Source organism: Typopeltis vanoorti, chromosome 2, assembly GCF_054136105.1.
Source record: "Typopeltis vanoorti isolate ZY-2024b chromosome 2, IOZ_Tvanoo_1.0, whole genome shotgun sequence".
NCBI classification, from domain to species: domain Eukaryota; kingdom Metazoa; phylum Arthropoda; class Arachnida; order Uropygi; family Thelyphonidae; genus Typopeltis; species Typopeltis vanoorti.
Window position 1 is genome coordinate 89,569,255 of NC_143550.1, and position 22,409 is coordinate 89,591,663.

General features: G+C 36.3%; 1 protein-coding gene across 8 annotated transcripts in view; it reads left to right on the plus strand.

The window, feature by feature from the left end:
* HDAC11 (Histone deacetylase 11) overlaps window positions 1–22,409 on the plus strand; it is a 318,225-nt gene that overhangs the window by 77,641 nt on the left and 218,175 nt on the right. For all 8 annotated transcript variants that reach the window (XM_090406559.1, XM_090406582.1, XM_090406593.1 and 5 more), the window contains exon 3: window positions 2,765–2,913. In XM_090406559.1, the coding sequence (XP_090262685.1) occupies window positions 2,765–2,913 (149 nt within the window). The remainder of the gene's footprint in view (window positions 1–2,764; window positions 2,914–22,409) is intronic.

A 22,409-nucleotide genomic window follows, 5' to 3' on the forward strand; every position in this document is an offset into this window, starting at 1 on the left:
CTTCAGTCTCATTTGCTGTTATTAGTACTTGTGTGCACATGTCTTTTTAGTAAGTTCCCAAGAAGATGGCAACGTGACGTTCGCCAAAATATCGGAAAGTGTATATTAAAGTTTATTTAATCTATATTTCCAGTATACGCTGTCAATTCCTTAAATATTAGTTATCATTTTTTTAGGAACATTTTTATTTATTTATTTATTTTTGAATTGTCATAGTAACACTGTATTTATTCAGCTTTACTTACTTAGTGATGAAACAAAGAAAAGAGGGACACGAAGTGAGAGGAGGCAAACTCTTAGGTATGTTAACATACAGAGAGAGAGAGAGAGCGCATTCAGCCTGGGTGATATCTCTCTTTAGCTTTTCCAAACTTGTAGAACGGCATAAGCAGTGAAGTATTAAAAGTATTGTCTCACAACACCACAAGAACAAAATAAATGTTATTATTATTATTATTAGACACCTCCATGGAGTCCAAAGACTCATCGAGGGAGAGTGTGCCAAGAGCATCGAATGATTGGACCCTTCCAACTACTAACCGCACTCAAACTTACTTAACTGAGCCATTAGTAGCAGAGGCTCTACCAATCAACCAACCTGTGCCGTACATTATAGATATATTAGAGTGCTGATGTTTTGTTGGATTTTAAGCTAACTTCCCTCGAGCAGGCAAAACACTTTTCACCAAATACTAGGTGCGACAACCATGTAATTGCAAAAATATTTTAAGATTGTAGCAGACAATAAAACTAGTCCTTTCATGGCACCTGCTAATGTTATCTATGTCAGGAATCGATGAAACTTAAATGCTCTATCCTTTATTTGCTTTAGATTTTTTTTTTTTTTTTTTTTTGTGATTCTTCAGAGTTGTTTAAATTGGGAATTTTAGGAAGGAGGTGATTATATGGATGATATAATAACTAAAAATTTAATTACTATTTACTGTATTTTGACAATGCCAACTTAGCATAATCAGGGAACAGTACAGATAAAGATACACATACATGAGCAAGATTGAAGTGTAGAAGCAAAGTTAGGCCTAAAGTTCTAAATTATTAGGCTTGATTGGGTGTTCTTAACTGCTGGTGTGAGGATGTGTTTTTTCCCAGATGAGGCAATAATAAATTTAGTTTAATCCTTTATCCAAGTGTGAGCAAACAAAGTTTGTACCTAAAAATATCTTCAGGACGGGGGTAAGGTAGTACAACACCGGGCAACTCGTAAGCAAAGGTAGACCAAGCTAACATCACTCCTATCTCAGTATTTCCCATAATGCAAAACACATCTCCTTGCAGATATGTATAATGTTATGCATTAAGGAAAGGGCCACTACCCAGACTGGTTTTGACCTTTATTGAGGTCTCTTCAGTGGGAGCCAGGCCCAGAAGTGGAGATACCAGGCAGAAGCAATGGTGAGAGGTCATCTTTACCTATAGGAGTTGCCAAACGGTGTGCCACCTTTTTATTAAATTACTCTGGATTTAGAGAAAGATGTTGAAAGTTTATTTTTCACTTGGTTAGACTATAATTAATTTAGTTTAATCCTTTATCCAAGTGTGAGCAAACAAAATTTGTGCCTGAAAATATCTTTAGGACTGGGGTAAGGTAGTACAACACCGGGAAACTCGTAGCAAAAACATCTTTCTCTAAATCCAGAGTAATTTAATAAAAAGGTGGCGCACCGTTTGGCAACTCCTATAGGTAAAGATGACCTCTCACCATTGCTTCTGCCTGGTATCTCCACTTCTGGGCCTGGCTCGTACTGAAGAGACCTCAATAAAGGTCGAAACTAGTCTGAGTAGTGGCACTTCCTTTAATGCATAATATTATATATATCCACAAGGAGATGTGTTTTGCATAATGGGAGATACTGAGATAGGAGTGATATTAGCTTGGTCCACCTTTGCTATGAGTTTCCCAGTGTTGTACTACCTTACCCCCGTCCTGAAGATATTTTTAGGTACAAACTTTGTTTGCTCACACTTGGATAAAGGATTAAACTAAATTTATTATAGTCTAACCAAGTGAAAAATAAACTTCCAATTCCCAGATGAGGCAATTTTATGTATCCAAATTTATTGGGGGTTAGGATAATTTGTAAGGCAAAGGTGGATTCAAGTAACAGTGGTAGTACCAGATGTAATCTTTGTGTTCCAAGATTCTGATATTGGTTTGACCTCAGAATCTGAATATATGGCATCCTCAGAGCATCCAATTAACTTACTAGGTGCAGTTTAGGATTTTAAGCTTTAGTGTATTTCTTTACTTCAGTTTTACTTACTTGTGGAATGATTGCATGCATGTATCTTCAACTGTGTGCTGTTCCCTGATGATGCTAATTTAATTTTGGCCAAATATAAAACATAATAATTAAATGAATTTAGAAATGATCTGCTATCCCTCACTTATCTTCAGACTAGTTTAAATCACCGGAAGATATTAAAATGAGAAAATTTTATCTAATCATGCTGATCACATTTCTAAGCAAAAGATTGGTGTAATATGAACTGTGAGTTCAGAAAATCCTGTTGAAATGAATTAATTTGGTTATTATATTATCTGCTTTGTCATCTCCTTCCTAAAATTACCAGTATGATTAGTAATTAATATATAAGCATGAATCCAGAAAAAAATAGTTTAAAACAATTTGGACAGTGTTTGGTAAAACATTTAGTTATTATTATATAAATGAAGTATTTATGAAATATTTATGGAAAAGTTGATTACTGTTTATCAGTTTAGCTTTTTTTTTTTTTTTTTTAGGACAAGTGGCAGTAAACTTTATTTTGATATTCAAGAAAATCAGTTGCCTATTATATATTCACCAGCATATAATATTGGCTTTCTTGGACTTGAAAAATTACATCCTTTTGATTCAAGAAAGTGGGAAAAGGTGTTTCATTTTCTGAAAGGTGATCTTTATAAATTGATTTAAATAATGTAGAATTAAAGTTTATAATAACAGTAATATAATAGAATGGTAATACACCCTCTGTCCAAAAAAGAAACCAAACTTTTCGAAAATAGAAGAAACTAGTGGCGCCACCTGTTGTATCTTTTTGTTGTCAAAAGTGGCAACCTTCATTAGTATTGTGTCAACTGTTTATGACATTTGTTTCATTAGAAGCCAAGTTATAGTGCCAAGAGTGGCAGTGTGTTTTGACGAATAGTCAGAAAATGAGTTTCAAACAGAGAGTTGAGATTGACTTTTGTGTTAAACTTGGTAACAGTTTTACTGAAACGCATCAAATGCTTCAAAAAGCATACAGTGATGAATGCTTATTACATACTCAAGTTTGCGAGTAGTTTAAGTGATTTCAAAGTGGTTGTGAGATGCTCAAGGACGACGAAAAGCTGGGCCGTCCAAAAACTGGACTGAGTTAAGTTAATATCCAAAAAGTGCATGATTTCATCAAAGAAAATCGAAATTGTCCATGAGATTGATTGAAGATGAATTGAGGATTCCAAAATGAACTGTGTACAACATTTTGACTGAGAGTTTGGGCCTTCGTAAATTGAATTCACGATTTGTTCCCCACAAGTTGACTGATGACCAAAAAATGTATCGAATTGAACACTGCACGGACCTCATTAAAACCGTTCGCAAGGACTCAAACTTCCTTGAAACAATCATTACTGGTCACGAAACATGGTGTTTTGAGTGTGAGCCCGAAACAAAGTGCCAGAGTGCTTGAGTGGAGACCACCAGAAGAGGGGCATCTGAAAAAAAAAAAAAGTCACTTGGAGAAGTCAAAAGTAAAGACAATGCTGATTTGTTTCTACGATTCCAAGGGCATTATCCACAAAGAATTCGTTCCGCCTGGCCAAATGGTCAATGGTGAGTTTTATCTCAAAGTTTTGACGTGATTGATAGCGAGAATTCGTCGCATATGGCATGAATATCATGATGCAGGCAGCTGCACACTTTTGAACAATAATGCACCATCTCATCGTTTGAACATTGTGAAACGATTTTTGAGCAAAAACCAAGTTTTTGTGTTGAATCACTCACCGTATCCACCTGATTTAGCACCCTGTGATTTCTTTCTCTTTCCCCAACTTCATTTGCCGATGAAAGGAAAGCGATATGACACCATTGAAAACGATCAAGCGGCAGTAACCACGACCCTCAACATATCCCAAAAACCGATATAAAAAACTCATTTAACGAATTAATTGACCATGCCAAATGCTGTATCGAAGCTGAGGGAGAGTATATTGATTGAAATAAATGATTTGAATAATTATAATTGGTCTGTGTTTTATTTTCTATCAAAAGTTCAGTTTCTTTTTGGTCAGAGGGTGTACTCCAAAATTAAGTAAACCAAAACATTTGTGGTTTACTTTATAATTAATGAACTTTCTCTTTGCTCGTAATTGCTTAAAAAACTGTTGGTTAATAATTCACTCTATTGAAATAAGTGTTTGAAAAGTATATTTTATTGTATGGTGTGGTCACATCACCATCTCTTCGAATGCTGTATGGTCACTCCCATAAATTATACGAGGTTGTGAGTAAAGTCTCTTCTAGAAGAATGTCAGCCACCAGGCTGGCAGTGGAAAAGCATTATATTTCAAAATTTCAAAACAGCCTAGATAACACACACACACATACACTTTGATTGTGTGTGTGTGTGTGTGTGTGTGTGTGTGTGTGTGTGTGTGTGTGTGTGTGTGTGTGTGTGTGTGTGTGGAGGGGGTTCTCCTTTGGCCCTGATCATCATTCGCAGTTTCATACTTCTAGGTATATTTACTGCTATTGATAATAGCTTTTGTATTCTGGACTGTTCCTCTTTTACCTAATCCGATTCCACGTAATATTGGACACACTGGTCTGGTCCACACCCTGCATTCCATTGGTGTTCTCTTGGGTTGAGATCGAGACTCCACAGGCCAGCCATTCTAGTTTTTCCACATCATTTTACTCAGACCACTTCACCAGTTATTTTATCAATTTATGCTCAAATAAATGTAGACATTTAGTTTTCGATAAAACACAATGCAGGAAATAATGATCATCCATTGATATTATTATTATTATTGACCGCGCGGTTAGCCTAGTGGCTTTGCGCTTCGCAACCATATGTCTGGGGAAGGAGTGTCCCAGGTTCGATTCCCGTTCTAGACGTGAGGAATTTGAGGCTCTTCCTCAGGCATAGCCAAGTTAGCCGGTCTTGGGCACGGTCAGTAGGGTCCGCCAGTTTATCTGGCGTTTTTCATCCCGCAAGCAGGCAAACCGGCCCCGTGAACATACGCCTCTACAGTCAAAAATATATCCCCCCCCCCAGCTGCAGACCAGGCGACGGGTCGGTTGGGAGTAGTACTAACAAGAAGTCGCATCTAAATAACACGCGGACCCTGCACAGGAAGCGGGAATAATGCGTAGAAGAAGAAGAAGAAGATTGATATTATTATTATTATTGTTATTGCACTCTGCAAATTAAATAGATTAATGTCGCTACATTACAGAATGATAAACTGACCTTTTGGGAACAAAGAGAAAATAACGACCTTATATACATTGCAATGTCAGAACACAAAATACTGACAGCAAAACATTTATGTCACTATGCAGCTTTGCTAAAACATTATTTCGATGCCAACTACAGGATAGTCAGAAATACATACCATATATTATAACAAGTATAACAAGACCGGAGACTACTAATTATATCACACATAAATACAATAATCACTATGGAAAGGCCGCACAAAACTTCTACATCCCCGACATGATAAACAAATTACCTTTTGGATACAGAAACCTTACAAACTACAATAGCCTGAAAAGAGCTTTAAGGATATACTGTGAACAAGAAACACGCACCCAAAATACCGTACAAACTTAACGAAACACAATATATTTATTCAGGCTTCCAGTTCAGCGACGCATCAATATATTCCAAGTTATTGTGCGTGTGCGTGTGCGAGTGCACGTGCGTGAATTTCTCAATCATAGATTTCGTAGCTTCCCAACACAGCAAAAAAAAAAAAAAAAAACAATAAATAATAACCAACTGGTGTCATCCTCAGATAAGCTTACATTTAAGCTTCGATGAAAGCAGAGAAATTATTTCTCATCCAAGATGTATCATATGTAACGTGCATGTAATGTACGTATCACATGTAAACCAAAGTATGTAATGTATGTATTATATGTAAACAAATGTATGTAATGTGAGTATCATATATAAGCAAATGTAAGTAATGTATCATATGTAATCAAATGTATGTAATGTATGTAATAACTGTAACAAAAGTATGCAATATAGAGTGATTATATCCATTGATATTGTATATATAGAGTGTAAAATTGCAAAGAAACATCTGTAATAATCATCATTATGAATATTATAATAATATATGTTGTAAAAAAAAAAATATTATTATTATCATCCTAAGACCTTCTCATCTTTGGAGGTCCCTTTGTCATATACACGGCTCATCATACCATACCTTAAATACATTCAAATTCTCTGCAGACACCAGACTCTCAGACATTGCATTCCAATCATTCACAATTCCATGCAAAAAAAAAATCTGCTTCTCACTCTGTTGCTCATACCTCCCTTATACCTTCCAGAAATGGCCCATTGTTTTTCTCCCCATCTCCCACCTCTTCAACATTAACTTATAACAACCCCTTATTAATTTGAAATGAGATGATGTAATTAGACTCCGCAAATTGCATCATCTCAACCTTTCTTCATATTTAACATTCCAGAGATCGAAAACTATTTTGGTCAATTGCCTCTAGACTCTCTCCAACATCTCTTCATCCTTTTGAAAATCAGGTGACCATCTCATCAGCTACAGAGTATCCTTAATGTTAAAAAGGTGTGTGAACGTTAAAGCAAGTGATAATGAAGCTGAAAAACAGAGCATAATTAACAGTAGGATGGCGAGTGGGGTTGATAGCAAACAGGCTTGTATGACTGATGATAAGATAGTGAGAGTGAATGATAGCTAAAAATGGTGTAAGATTTGAAAGCTGAGATGGTGAAATGACGCAGGAGATGAAGTGGATGCAGAGTGAAATGAAGGCTATTGTAGATATGTATGGAAGCGTGAAGAAAATGAAAACAAATGATGATGGTATGAAAGAGGTAACAAAAAAAGATTAATGAGTGGTGTTGTATGGGGGATTTAATTATTAGAAGTGTGGTAAATGAGAAGATGCACAAAGTTTGTTTTCTGGGAGGTAAAATTAATAGAGTGATTGATGTGTTGAATATGTGGAGTAATTGAGCAAGAGTTGGTAGTGGTAGTAGAAACAAATGATTTGACTGGGAACAAGGAAAATGTTAGATTAGATATTTGGAGGTTGTTGAAAAGGATGAAAGATAATAATGTGATAGGAAAGGTAGTCAGTGTGTTGCCCAGGTATGACAGTGGTAAGATGAGATGGAGAGCAAAGATTATGAGTGATATATTAGCAGAAATGGGTGAAAAAAGAGTGCAATTTGTCCTTTCGGACAATATAATCTGAGTTCATTCCAGTAGAAACAGCTTTAGACCTCTGTCATCAAACATTCGTAGTTGGAATAATGCTCTTGGACATATCTCCCTAGACATCTACCATACCTATACTAGCTTTCAGTAAGAAAAGGATGAGAGGAATGCAATTTATCACTGTATACCCTGGACTTTGGTGCTCTGTGGAACCTATCACAATGTTTTCTTTACACCAGTGTAACCTGCCTTGTGTAGCTCTTTATAGTGTCCTACTGTTAACTGGGGAACCCCCACTGCATAACTCTTTGAGTTCCTGGTTGTGATCAACCAGGAACTCAATCATGTCTATATTTTCTAACATCTTTTGGTCCCTTGGTATGTTAGCTTTCTGAGTCTTCTAGCATGCAGCTAACATAAACAATAAATTACACAATAACCACAGTAATTGACTTTAATGAAATGAAAGTACAGATATTTCATACTGAAAATAACAATACATCATCAGTGTGTAGAAACAAGCAAATCAAAGAAATGGGAATACAAGTTACATACAACAGTCGGTGGTTTACCAATTAAAAACTGTTGCCGCATGCTAGAAATGAATATTAATAAATAATATTATTAAAAATATTATTAAAACTATTTTTGATGCTTACATAAGATAAGAATCTCCCAAACTTTTGGGAGAGAGAGAGAGAGAGAGAGAGACAATCATTTTGATTCAGATTTGGCTGATGTAAAAGGTCTTTGCAACTTTCTTTGAAAAGGCATTCATATTTAAATCTGCTTCTATGGAGAAGATGAGCTTCATCCCACTAGATACTGTGTTTAGTATCAATACTATGTTGTGCCAGACCAGACTTTTGTAGTTTCATGTATTCAATATAATATTGATGTTCATTAATTCTTTTTTCCACAGAATCGTATAGTTTATAGGCATACAACAGATATCTTTAAAGATTAGATGCAGCTAACATTTTAGTGGGGGAGATGTATTTCAACACCTGGTGCAAGACCATCCCACTTATTAGGGGTCTTAAGTGGCTTGAAGAAGTTCCATGTTTGCTCTCTAGAGCAGGGTTTCCAGACTGTAAAAATTAAGTAAAAATACATAATATATATATATATATATATGATAGTCCCAAAATAAAGACTTATCGTTACATAGACCATATATTTATAACGTAGTTAAGGTCTTACAAATTGCCTACCGGTTTCGCTAGTAACTGACTAGCTTTCTCAAGGCTTGCATAGTACAAAAAAAGGTAAATGCAAAAAAGGTTTAAAAAATACAAAGAACCATTATTACCTGTTAGGTAGCTAGGGTGACACGTTCGCATCACATAACTACTCAGCATCATGAACACGCATTACATGCAAACGCGTAATATGATTATTTGCGTACTGTGGCTCTGTTGAACTGAGGGAGTTAATTAGATTTTTCCAGGTATCGTTCAGAATGGTCGCTTGATTTCTGTTTAGGTTACTTCCCGTACGTAGTACAACTGCCGCTTCTTTAAATACTTGATGTCTGTAATCCTCTTCTACGTAGGGCACGGAGCTGTTATTCCAGTCTATAGTGTGGTTCGAAGTTGAAAAGTGATGTGCCAATCCTGAGGTGATCGTCCTGTTGTGATTAACATTGCCTACATGTTCTTTCTGTCTTATTTCCAGGCTTTTAGAAGTCTGTCTAATGTAGGAAAGACCGCATGTGCATGGAATATTATACACACCTGGATATTTATAAAATGGCACACTGTCTTTAGGAGATCTTAGGACCTGTCTGATGCTATTTGTTGGTTTAAATACAACTCTGATGTTATGTGTCTTTAACAATCTTGCAATTTTTGTGGAAGTTGAACCTATAAAGGGAATGACTGCTGTTGAAATTTGCAGGGTGACTGTTCTTTCTTGTTGGTTATCTTTGTATAGAAATTTGTTGATAATGTGTCTAGGATAACCATTTTTTGATAGAGTTGTAGCTATTTGAGACAGTTCTGTTTGAACTTCTTCCTCGTCAGAGATAAATTTTTTAACTCGATTTCTTAGCATGTGGATGATGCTGTGTTTCTGTGACCTATGATGGTTAGAAGAGTAATGTAGATATCTTCCAGTGTCCGTTGGTTTTTTGTAAATCGACAGTTTGATTACTCCTAGACTGTACGGGGCGCCTAAAGTGCATAAAGAAGTAGTGCCACTTCATCCGATTGTGGATGGCAGGTCCTCCCCAACATACCTATTGGCTAAGCACCTAGTGAATTTTCTTAAAGGAAAAATTAGACAAACAGAGTCTTACTTAAAAAATTCTCAACACTTTGTGGGCAAACTAAAAAACATAAAAATTACACAAACAGACATAATGGCCAGCCTAGATGTAGTGTCCTTGTTCACAAATGTACCAGTAGAAGAAGTAATGAACATTATCAACGATCTCTTTCCTGCAGATATCACAAAGATGTTCAAGCATTGCCTACAATCAAATTTTTTCAAAGTTAACAACAAGATATACAAACAATTAGGACTAGCCATGGGCAGCACTCTGTCGCCACCATGTGCATACCTTTTCATGGAGAAATTTGAAGATGAAATATTCACCAGCATTACTCCTAAACCTTCTTATGGTGGAGATAAGTGGATGACACCTTCATCACATGGAAAGACAACTTAGAAAGCCTACATATGTTTGTTAACAGAATCAATGCACTCCACAATAAAATAAAATTTACTCTAGAAGTAGAAAATAACTAACAGCTACACTTCTTGGACTTACTAGTAAAAAGACAAGGAGACAGTATCAAACTGTCGATTTACAAAAAACCAACGGACACTGGAAGATATCTACATTACTCTTCTAACCATCATAGGTCACAGAAACACAGCATCATCATCATCCACATGCTAAGAAATCGAGCTAGAAAATTTATCTCTGACGAGGAAGAAGTTCAAACAGAACTGTCTCAAATAGCTACAACTCTATCAAAAAATGGTTATCCTAGACACATTATCAACAAATTTCTATACAAAGATAACCAACAAGAAAGAACAGTCACCCTGCAAATTTCAACAGCAGTCATCCCCTTTATAGGTTCAGCTTCCACAAAAATTGCAAGATTGTTAAAGACACATAACATCAGAGTTGTATTTAAATCAACAAATAGCATAAGACAGTCCTAAGATCGCCTAAAGACAGTGTGCCATTTTATAAATATCCAGGTGTGTATAATATTCCATGCACGTGCGGTCTTTCCTACATTGGACAGACTTCGAGAAGCCTGGAAATAAGACAGAAAGAACATGTAGGCAATGTTAATCACAACAGAACGATCACCTCAGGATTGGCACATCACTTTTCAACTTCGAACCACACTATAGACTGGAATAACAGCTCTGTGCCCTACGTAGAAGAGGATTACAGACATCGAGTATTTAAAGAAGCGGCAGTTGTACTACGTACGGGAAGTAACCTAAACAGAAATCAAGAGGCCATTTTGAACGATACCTGGAAAAATCTAATTAACTCCCTCAGTTCAACATAGCTACAGTACACAAATAATCATATTACGCGTTTGCATGTAACGCGTGTTCATGATGCTGAGTATTTATGTGACGCGAACGTGTTACCCTAGCTACCTAACAGGTACTAATGGTTCTTTGTGTTTTTTAAACCTTTTTTGCATTTACCTTTTTTTGTACTATGCAAGCCTTGAGAAAGCTAGTCAGTTACTAGCGAAACTGGTAAGCAATTTGTAAGACCTTAACTATGTTATAAATATATGGTCTATGCAACAATAAGTCTTTATTTTGTAACACTTTATGACCAAAAACATGTACAATTTAAATATATAATAGTCCTCGTGGTTAGCCTAGTGGCTGTGCGCTTCGCAACTGTATGCCTGAGGAAGGAGTGTCCTAGGTTCGATTCCCGTCGGTGACGTGAAGAGCTGAAGGATATTCCTCAGCTCTTCACGTTCCTCAGCCATAGCCAAGTTAGCGTGTCTTGTGCATGGACAGTAAGGTTTTCCCCAGTTTATCTTGGGGTTTTTCATCCCACAAAGCAGACAAACCGGCCTATACAACTCAATGTTACTGACATAGGATACACCGAGATGTAGGGCTGACCACCTTATCCTGTGAACGGCTTGAGGTCCAATGATTAACTAACCCTTGACACCACGAGGGAAAAAGGAAGATGAGATGAGATATGTATAATAATGAATTAGTCCAGAGTACAAAGGAACTACAGCTCCCTCGATGAAAGTGCCTAATACGTTCTTTAAAACAGGCATATTAATTGAAAACTCACTAATTGAATATAATAACATATGGGAAAAAGCATAATTCGTTCCTCAAATCCTTAAGGATTTGAGGAACGAATTATGCTTTTTCCCATTTTGATTCCATAATTTTGATTCCTTAAGGATCAAAAAAAAAAAAAATTTTTTTTTTGATCCTTAATGTTTTTTTATAAAAGAATTAGGGTATATCTCAGGGCCTGGTTGAAGGAAAACCATGAAGTTGAAAGACAATAAAACATATATGGAATCAGTGGCAAATTCTCCATGCTTGCTGCGCAAGCTCAGCTCATTAATTGAGAAAGAAGTAATATTTATTTGTTAATAAATGCATTTATAAGCATTCCATTTAGGCATTTATTTTTATAGACAGAAGATGTCTTGAGCTTTGCATTGTGTATTGAAGGCCGATGCTTGCTCATCTAGTCAAAGCTACCTTGGCTTGTTCGGTTGTAGGAGCTTCCAGGTCCTCGCAGCAGCACTGTGATATCATGCGCGCACATAGCCATTTCACCTCATCTCACTCTGTCGCTTAAACACAGGCCATACACAGTCAACGTGGCTCTAACCGGTGAGCTTCAGCCAGCCTTTACAAGTATACGTGTTGCTTAGGAAAATTAAGTTACAACCAACTTTTTATGATAATATTATTGATCAGTTCATAAAGAAGAACCGTAGGGCAGAATTTGTATTCAAGTAGCTAAATTGAAAAAGTATAGAATATCATTTGTAAAATGAATGTTGTATTTGTATGATTAAATGTACATAAATTTCTAAATACAGGTAGTCCTCGACTTACGACGGCCAAAATTATTATTAAAAATTCTCTAATTTAACTTTGTCGCCAGAAATTATTATTATTAAAAATTCTCTAATTTAACTTTGCCCCCAGCATATACATACAGTATATCACATTGCTTTTGTATGCGCATTGCAGCATCACCGTTAGTCAACAAGCAAAGCCTATCACCAATAATCAATAGCCGCTGCTATGATTCATCCACTTCTAACTTATCACAGCCTTTGGCACGTTAGTTGCTAATTTTTTTTATTATTATTATTGTTCCGGGAAACTCCAAGGAGTTGACAGACTCATCGAGGGAAGCCCTAACATCATGTCAAGAACAACTATTCAACATTCACACAGTATCTATCATACCTTGCCTTGAACTCATTCACGGTCGTAGCACCCACAACAGACTCTGGAAGCTTATTCCACTCATTCACCACTCTCCAAGTAAAAAACCTAGCTCTAACATCCTTGTCAACCATGCTCTTGCCCAGCTTCCATGCATGGCCCCTAGTCCTCTCACCACCAGTCATATTTTCAAAAATATCTTCTGGATCAATCTTATAAAAACCCTTCAGTAATTTGAATGTCTCAATCATATCACTCCTCTTTCGCCTATCGTCCAATTTCTGCAACCCAAAAATCTTCAACGTATTCTCATAAGGTTCATTCCACAGACCTGCTATCATCTTGGTCACTCGTCTCTGAACCCTCTCCACTTCCTCCCCATCACGAAGAAACCCTGGTGCCCATAACTGGGCACAGAAGTCCAGATGGGGTCTTATCAAGGCTCGATACAGAGGAACAACAACAAGTTTGTCTCTGCATGTTAAAGTATTTTTCAGAGGCCAAGTGATTTGGTGAGCTGTATTAGTCACTTTTGCAATGTGTCCCCTAAATTTCAACTCCCTATCCACCAGGACTCCCAAATCCCCGGCCTCATAAATCTCCTGGAGTACGGTTCCACCAATGCGATATACTGCTGCTATTCTTTTCACCCCAAAGTGCATAACCTTACACTTTGCCACATTAAATTGACATCCATTTTTCCTAGCCAAGTTCTCCAAACTATCCAAATCATCCTGTAAAATTTTGACATCCTGTGCACTCACAATTGCTCTACCCAACTTTGCATCATCAGCAAACAAGTGAACACTTCTTCTCAAATCCTTTCCAATATCATTGATGAACAAATTGAAAAGCAGTGGTCCAAGAACAGAGCCCTGCAGCACTCCACTAGTCACAAGCCATCTTTTAGACTCCACTCCTGAATAAACCACTCTCTGGTATCTCTCCTTCAACCACCCTCCTATCCATCTCACCAACCCTATATCTATCCCCATCTGCTCCAGTTTACTGATTAGGGTTCCATGTGGTATCCTATCAAAGGCCTTTGCAAGGTCCAGTAGTATCACTGTAAACCCATTACCCCTATCCAGTTCAGCCGTCACTGTGTTATAAAACGTGAGCAAGTTACTGAGGCATGATCTACCCTTCACAAAACCATGTTGTCCCCCATACAATATCCCATTTTCATCTATCCAATCCTGTATTCTTTTCTTGACTAATTTCTCTAAGACCTTGACAATGATTCCTGATTTGCTAATCGGTCGGTAATTTACAACAGCAGTCTTGGAACCACCTTTATGCAGTGGAACTATTTTCCCCTCTTTCCACCCGCTCGGGACTAACCCAGACCCGACTCAAATTAAACAAAATGGTCAAGGGTACTGACAATTCTTTAGCTGCTTCTCGTACAACACGAGCTGGTATACCATCCAATCCCACAGATGTATTGACATTGAGGTTATGCAATAGACTACTCACCTCCACTTCATTCACCACAATTCCCGTATAATCCACTAGTTTATTTGTTTCTGCAATGTCACCACCTGGATGATATATTCTTGCAAAGTGCTCACTCAGTAACTCAACTATCTCAACTGATTCAGTTACCTCCCTACCATCGGCATTCTTTAAAATCATTCTGCCATGTACATTTTTCCTTTTACTTACTACATATCTAAAAAACTGTTTAGGATTCTCTTTAGCCTGCATGGCCAATGTTGTTTCGTAATCCTTTTTTGCTTTTCTTACCACACTCGTCACCCTTCTGGCCTGCGCTTTATACCATTCATGTGCTTGCCGGTCACCTTTCTCCTTAAATTCCCTCCATAGTTGTTTCTTTTTTTGCAGCTCAAGCTTAATGGTGTTATTCATCCATTTAACCCCTACTTGATTTATTATTCGGACTCTAGGTATACAGTCAGCCATTGCTTCATGCAAGCACTTCTTAACTACCTCCCATGCACTATCAACTTCTAGTCCTTGCAGTTGTACATGCCATGGGACTGAACCAATCAAACTCCTAAGCTTGTCATACTTTCCAGCCCGATAATTCCACATGTACCCTGTTTTAATTGAAAATTCTACACCTTTAGCCACCTCCCAAGTCAAGACCCTATGATCACTCTCACCGATTGGTGGCAATGTGGTCATATTTGTTACAGCCAAATCCTCAGATGTAATTACTAGGTCAAGCACTCTCTGACCCCTAGTATTTTCCATTACATGCTGTCGCAGATAGTTATCCCTTAATAACCGCATAAAATCCAATTCCTTCCTCCCTTGTGTCCTCTCCTCACTCCAATCAATGCGACCATAGTTGAAATCTCCCATAATAATCACCCTCCTTCCACTCATTTCCTCTATTTGCTTGTGCATACTGTCACCACCATCTTTTCCATCACCTGGTCTATAGCAGCACCCAATTGTATATTTAGTTCTGCTAGCCACACTCTCACACCAAATGGCCTCAAATGTGCTCTTTTCTCTATCCTGCAATTCAACTTCTATTCTCCTTGGCTGTAGCTCATCAGCTATCATCAACAATACTCCTCTCCCCCATTTTATTCTCTCTGTCATTCCTGAACACACTATACCCATCACATTCAATCCCACTAGCTATATCATCTACAGTCAGCCATGTTTCACTAATACCAATAACCTGTGGTCTGGAAGTGCCAACCATGGCCAAAAACTCTTCCTTCTTGTTCCTAATAGTCCTGGTATTAGTCAGCAGTCAAAGTGTTCGTTTTTCAATTTTTCAAGCTTGTTGCAATTTTTGTATCTCATTGTAACCCTATCATGTCCAGTAAGAGAAGTAAAACTACTGATGAAAATTCCAACATGAAAAAGAAGGTGAGGAAAGCTTTAAGTTTAGACAATTGTTTTATTCGAAGTCTGGTTCTTAAATTGTTTTATTCCAGAAGTACTTGCCTACTGTCTTGAAAAAACATTCCTTTTAAAATTCTATTGCTGCTTCACAATGCTCCAGGACATCCTCTTCATATCGGCGATTTGAATGAAAATTAAATGTGATGTATCTACTGCCCAATACAACAGCTGTGATTCAGCCATGGATCAAGGTTCGATTGCTACATTCAAGACATATTACCTGAAAAACTACATTTTTTCAAGCAATAACAGCAATGGACAACGATGCTATAACATTACTTGAGTTTTGGAAAAATTACGATATTAACCAGTTTATCCAGAACATTGGAACTTCATGGAAGGAAGTATCGGAACAATGTATGCGAGGAAGAGGAATTTGGAAGAAGTTACTACTGGAGGAGACACTCGAAGAGTACATTGAGCATAGTATGTTAGAACAAGTTGGTGAAGAAATCGTTGAAATTGCAAGAAAACTGAATTTTGAAATCAATATTACCGATATAGAAGAATTAGCATATCACGAAGAAGGTGAACTGACTGATCAAGACTTGATTTTCCAAAACAAAAGAGTTGTAGGAGAAGGAAGGAATAATGAATAGGACAAAGAAGAGAAATCGTTAAAAAAATTTACTGTAAAAGGATTAGCTGAAGTATTTTCTAAACTAAATCAAGGACTTCAGCAACTCGAAAATATGATTCAAGACACTGATTGCTTCGCCAAAGTCGAAAAGCAAATTCAAGAAGCAGTCAGATGTTACCATGAAATATATGAAGAAAGAAAGAAAAAAACCCAACAGATAACATTAACCACTTTTCTTATTTCTACTCCGATCGCGAGAAATAACTATATCGTCCAAATAAGTGACAGTCACTCACCTGTTTAATTAAAGACACTGTTAATAAGTTTTTTGGTTTATGTTAACTAATATTTAAAGGAATTTCAAAGTAAAGTAAGTGCACCATTTTTGATATGTGTTTATGTATTTTTTCTTAAATTTTTCTTTCTTAATTTTGTATTTATGTATTTGTATGTGCTAATAAATAATTTATAAATGTTTATGTAAGTTTACACATTTTTCACCGTTTTAAGTTATATAGAAACTTAATTTATGAAAATATTATAACAGAAATCAAACAAATCAAGAATTAACAAAAGTCCTCGAACTTACGACGGAGAGGTTGGAATGTAACCCTGTCGTAAGTCGAGGACTACCTGTATATAGTTTTAAATAGTCAGTATTTCATTATTCTGCTAATCAGACTTCAATCACACCTCTCACTCCCTGAATGATTACAAGAGCAAGCGTGAATTTCAAGAACAGCATTCGTCCCTGATTAGAATATAAATTTATTATTCTACTTCTTAACAAAGAATTGAGCTAATGTAGTTCAACGGGCATTCTGTTTCTTTTTTTTTCATAAAATTCATGGCATGGTGCCCTATTGCCTCTCCTCTTACTACTACTACAAATTTTACTGCTTCTCTCTTTACCAGGGTCAGCCTCTAAACATTGCTGCTTAAAAACTTCAATTGTACGAAAAATATTTTCAAATTGTTTTTGTGAAATCTCTTTTGGCTGACAGTCAGTGATTAAATCTTCATATTCTTCAGGATCTTCCCAGTGTTCATCTAAATTTAGCAGATCGAAATCAATCAATTTCTTGGAATGAGATTTAATGAACTTAGATTCATTTGAAAAGCCTCTAAAATGATTTGCACAATGTGGAAGAATATGCTTCCAAACGGCTTGCATATTGCTGGCAGTAATTTCATTTGACCATTTATAACCAGACTGAGATTTCTCTGATTTGGCCAGAAAAGTCTTGGAAGGTTTTGCTTCCAAAAAAAGACTGGTTTCATCAACATTAAATATTTGTTGGTCACAACAGCCCCCTTCTTCCACAATTTTCTTCAAAATCTCTGGATAATTTGCGGCCACCTCCTTATCTGCACTTGCAGCTTCGCGTGTGATTAAAACATTATGTAGGCTATTTTTCTTTTTGAAATACTCAAACCACTCAGCACTAGCATGGAATTCTTCTTTTTCATCATTGATAGCCTTTTCTTTCAAGGTTGCAAAGAGACTTAATGCTTTTGATTTAATGAGGTCAGTGCTTAGCGGGATCCATTTTTGGTTACAATCTTCAATCAATGTAGAAAGAAGGCTCTCTAATTCAATCATTATAATCTGTACCATCGACAGGGTGTAGCATAGAGGCAACCTGCCTCACAGCGCTGCTTAATAAGGTTGCTCGTTCAGCCATATTGCGGTAGGTGCCGTATTACGGCAACAAGATATTTTACAGATATATGGCGTTTAGTTTAGTTTATGTGCTTAATATATTTTAATAATAAAAAAATTATAGTCATACATACTAAAACCAAACATTTTAGAACTCACTTATTAGATCATTGTTTCTCAAAGTGTGTTATGTGTGCAGCAATTAAACCAATTTGATTTCAATTCTGCAAAATTTATGATGCACTCATGGAAATATACGAAAATCCTCAATTGACAGGTTCAACCTGAAATGAAGCAAAATGCACTGCTCATGACCTTGTTGAAAAAATCACTTCATTCAAATTTATTTGCAGCATAATTATTTGGTATGACATTCTATCATTAATAAACCCAGTGAGTAAAATATTGAAAAGTTTGAATTTAAATATTGGCCATGCCTTAAAGCAGTTTGACACCATCCTGAAATAATTAAAAGAAACACATGTATTAACCACAGAGAACATTATTTAATTGTAAATATTTCATCCTAAGTATCTTAGGACATCATCAGTACAGTAGTTTAAAACAATAATAGGAATAACATAGAGTTAGGGCGCATGATTACAATAGATTATCATTAAATGTGCGTAGCGTGTTACAAAAAAAAATAATTAAAAAAAAAATTATTTAACACAATTTTGTATGACGATTTCCCATACTTAAGTATAGTAAGAACGTCGTTGCGGTTTAAGTTTGGTCTGTGTAGTAGGGCTTCAGAACTTTCTTTGTATAAATGTTCATGTTTATATAAAGATCTGTGTAAAAGTTTAGACTTTTCCCAATGGATCCTATGGTTTGGATTTTCAATTCCGTGTTGAGAGAGAGAGAGAGAGAGGCCAGATTTCTGCGGTTTAAAAAGACGAATGTGGTCTTGATATTTCGAGATGCGTTTCTGAGCAGACCTATCTCTCTGTCCAAAGTAAATCAATTTGCATGAGCATGGAATCTCATAAACGCCAGGCAACATCAAAGGTGAGAGGTTGTCCTTAGGAGAAGGTAACAAGTTGTAAGTTTGGTTGATAGGTTTGCAAGTAGTGGCAAAATTGTATTTCTTCATAATTTTAGAAAGACGTTCGGAGATGCCTATGACATTTTGCCCATCCTGAAATTTTTAACTGATTATAGGAAAAACGGATTTCAACAAATGAAATCAACTGCAGATGAAATTGCAGAAAAACTTGATGTACCACTGGAATTTCCTCATGTAAGAATAATGAGAAAAAGAAAAATGTTTTTCTATGAGAGCCATGATGAGCCGCAAGTGACCCCATAAAAACTTTTTGAAGTTGTTTTTAATTCTTAATTGATACAGCTATAAATAACTTACAAAATACATTTGAACAGCTGAGATCACACAGTGATCTATTTGGATTTTTATATAATATAAATAATTTACATAACTGGAGTTTGGACGAAATATTAAAACATTGTAGAGACTTGGAAATTGCTTTGAGCAGTGGCAAAAGGTCTGATGTAGATGCAATAGATTTATTTGAAGAATTAAAAATTCTCTCAAAAATAATACAAGAGAAAAGTGGTCCTCACCAAATTTTATCATGTATATATACATAACCAAAATCTTGTATAAATTTATCCCAATGTAACCACTGCCTTAATGGATATTGTTACAATTCCTGTTAGTGTAGCAAGTACAGAAAGAGGTTTTTCCAACCTTAAACTGATTAAAAATTATTTGCAAACAGCAACGACCCAAGAAAGATTGGTTGGTCTAGCAACTATAACGATAGAGGTGGACATAGCTTATAATTTAAATTTACAAGAGCTTATAAACAGTTTTATTGTGCGATATCCCCATAGAGCAAACATTAAATTAATATTATTATTATGTAATAGTTTTGCATTAATGTTTCTCTTGTAATAAAAACAAAATAGCAATTGGAGATTTTCTTATATTTTTATCATATAATCAACCCATCAAGGGTGATATTTAATTGTTTGCCTCAGGCTGCGATCCAGTCTGGCGATGGCCCTGATTATAATATCTTGCTTTTGAGTGTATGCATGCATGATGAACTTGAAGCAGCCTTTCTTAGCTGTTGCTAGAAGTTAGCTGTAAATCCATATGTGTGTTCAAGGGGCCAGTTTGCCTGTTCTTAGGGATGAAAAACATGAGTTTCCAGGTGAAAAAAAATCCTCTGTCTCTGTATGAGACCAGCTAACTCACCTTTAATTGAAAGAAACCAGATAAAGGTTCCTCACGTCATAGATGGGAATTGAACGCAGGTCTTTCTGACTAAAGGACTTCATCTATACCAACTGAGCTACGGAGGCTCTATTTAATCAATAATATTTAATTAAAATTCACAAAGTGACACTGTAGAATAGTAGTCCAACAATAGTACACTGACTAGCAAACTGAATGTTTATCTCCAGCCTCCTGATCTCTAATTGGCTGTGCTTTCTTTACATTATATCATCATCATCATCATCAAATTCCTGCCATGTACCCTCAAGGGGTGTACAGGATATGATAGTACTACATGAAAAAAATTACATCATTACTAACTTCCTATCTACAATTTTCCTCCAAATCAGTCTGTTACTTGTCAAGGCTCCAACATTATCAGATCTTATATTTCTATCGTCTAAGGCACTTTGTACCGTATCATCCACCTATATCTTGGTCTTCCTCTGGGTCGTTTTGCTGCCAACCTGGCAGAGAACACTTGCTTTGCTAATCTTTCCTCGCCCATTCTGTTGAAGTGACCATACCACCTGAGATTAGCTCTGCTAACGCATTCCTGGATGCTGACAATGTCAAGTTCTTTCCTAATATCCTCATTTTTAATATGATATTGCCATTGCTGCCATATGTTCATGCCTCTAATCTTTCTCAGGACTATCATATCTGCGGTCTCTAGTCTTTTGTCAAGTGTTTTACTTCTGACCCAGCTCTCAGATCCATAAGTTAAAACTGGTTTGAACACTGTCTTGTATACAGCTAATTTAGTGTTCCGACTAATTTCTCTCTTATTCCATATGAATTTATTCAACTGACTTCCCACCATACCAGCTTTGCTGATTCTGTTGTCTATTTCTATATTTAATTTACCATCTTCAGTAAAAATCATGCCTAAGTAGCTGAAATGTTTTACTTGTTCCACAGGTTCTCCATTCACAACACAGTTGACATTTTCAACGATTCTGCCTATTTTCATTGTCTTTGTCTTTTTATTGCTGACCTTCATACCATATCTATTACAACAGTTATTCAATTTAGTCAGGGAATCTTGGAAACTTGTAGGGGATTTATTTAGAGGTATAACATCATCCGCATAAAGCAAAGAGCTGACATTAACATCTCCAATTCTGATATCATGTTTATTATCACTTTCCTTCATAATGTGATCCATATAGATAATGAATAACAGAGGGGATAATGTACATCCTTATCTCACACCAGATTTAACTTTAAACCATCTTCCTGTACTTCCTTCAATATTAACTTCTGACTTACAACTCAAATAAAGACTAAGTATTGCTTGATATAATGTCCCATTGACACCATATAACGGTAGCATATTAAATAACTTCTCTGTTGGCACCTTGTCATATGCCTTTTCCAGATTGACAAAAACTTAAATGCAGATCTTTGTTATATTCCCATGCTTTCTCAACTATTTGCCGTAAAGTGAAGATCTGATCCTGTCACCCTCTTTATGGCCTGAATCCAGCTTGTTCTTCAGCAAGCTTTTCTTCCACAATTCTTCTCAACCGTTTCTCAAGTATACTTGCATAAATCTTGCCAGGAACACTCAGTAGGGAATCTCACATTCAGTTTTATTTCCCTTTTTATATATGGGTACTATGAAAGCTCTACTCCAATCATCGGGAATTTGTCCCTCTGTCCAGGCCTTTTGAACTATGCAGTGCAGCCACTGACTTTTATATTTCCACATTTCAAGCCTTTGATGTCTTTTTCTACTTCAAGTATGGATATGTATTCCTGATTGTATGCCTGTTGAGTGTTTTTTACTACTGTGCTATCACTGCTTGTTTCATTTAGCAATTTTTTGAAGTAATTACTCCATACTTCCAGGATATCTTTTTCTCCCGTTTTCATGTCACCTTTATCATCTCTAATTCCTTTTACAGCACTCTTTCCTCCATTTCTAAGCTTCTTCAACAACCTCCAGAATATTTTGCCACCTTCTTGATATTTATTTTCTATATTCTTGCCAAAGTCCTCCCATGACTTTTGTTTAGCTAGTTTTACACAGTGTTTAGCATTCTTGCATTTGTCTCTGTATTCTCTAAGAGCACAAGCTGACTTATTTGCCAGGAACTTTTGATATGCTTTCATCTTTTCCTTCACTGCCTCTTTAACTTCC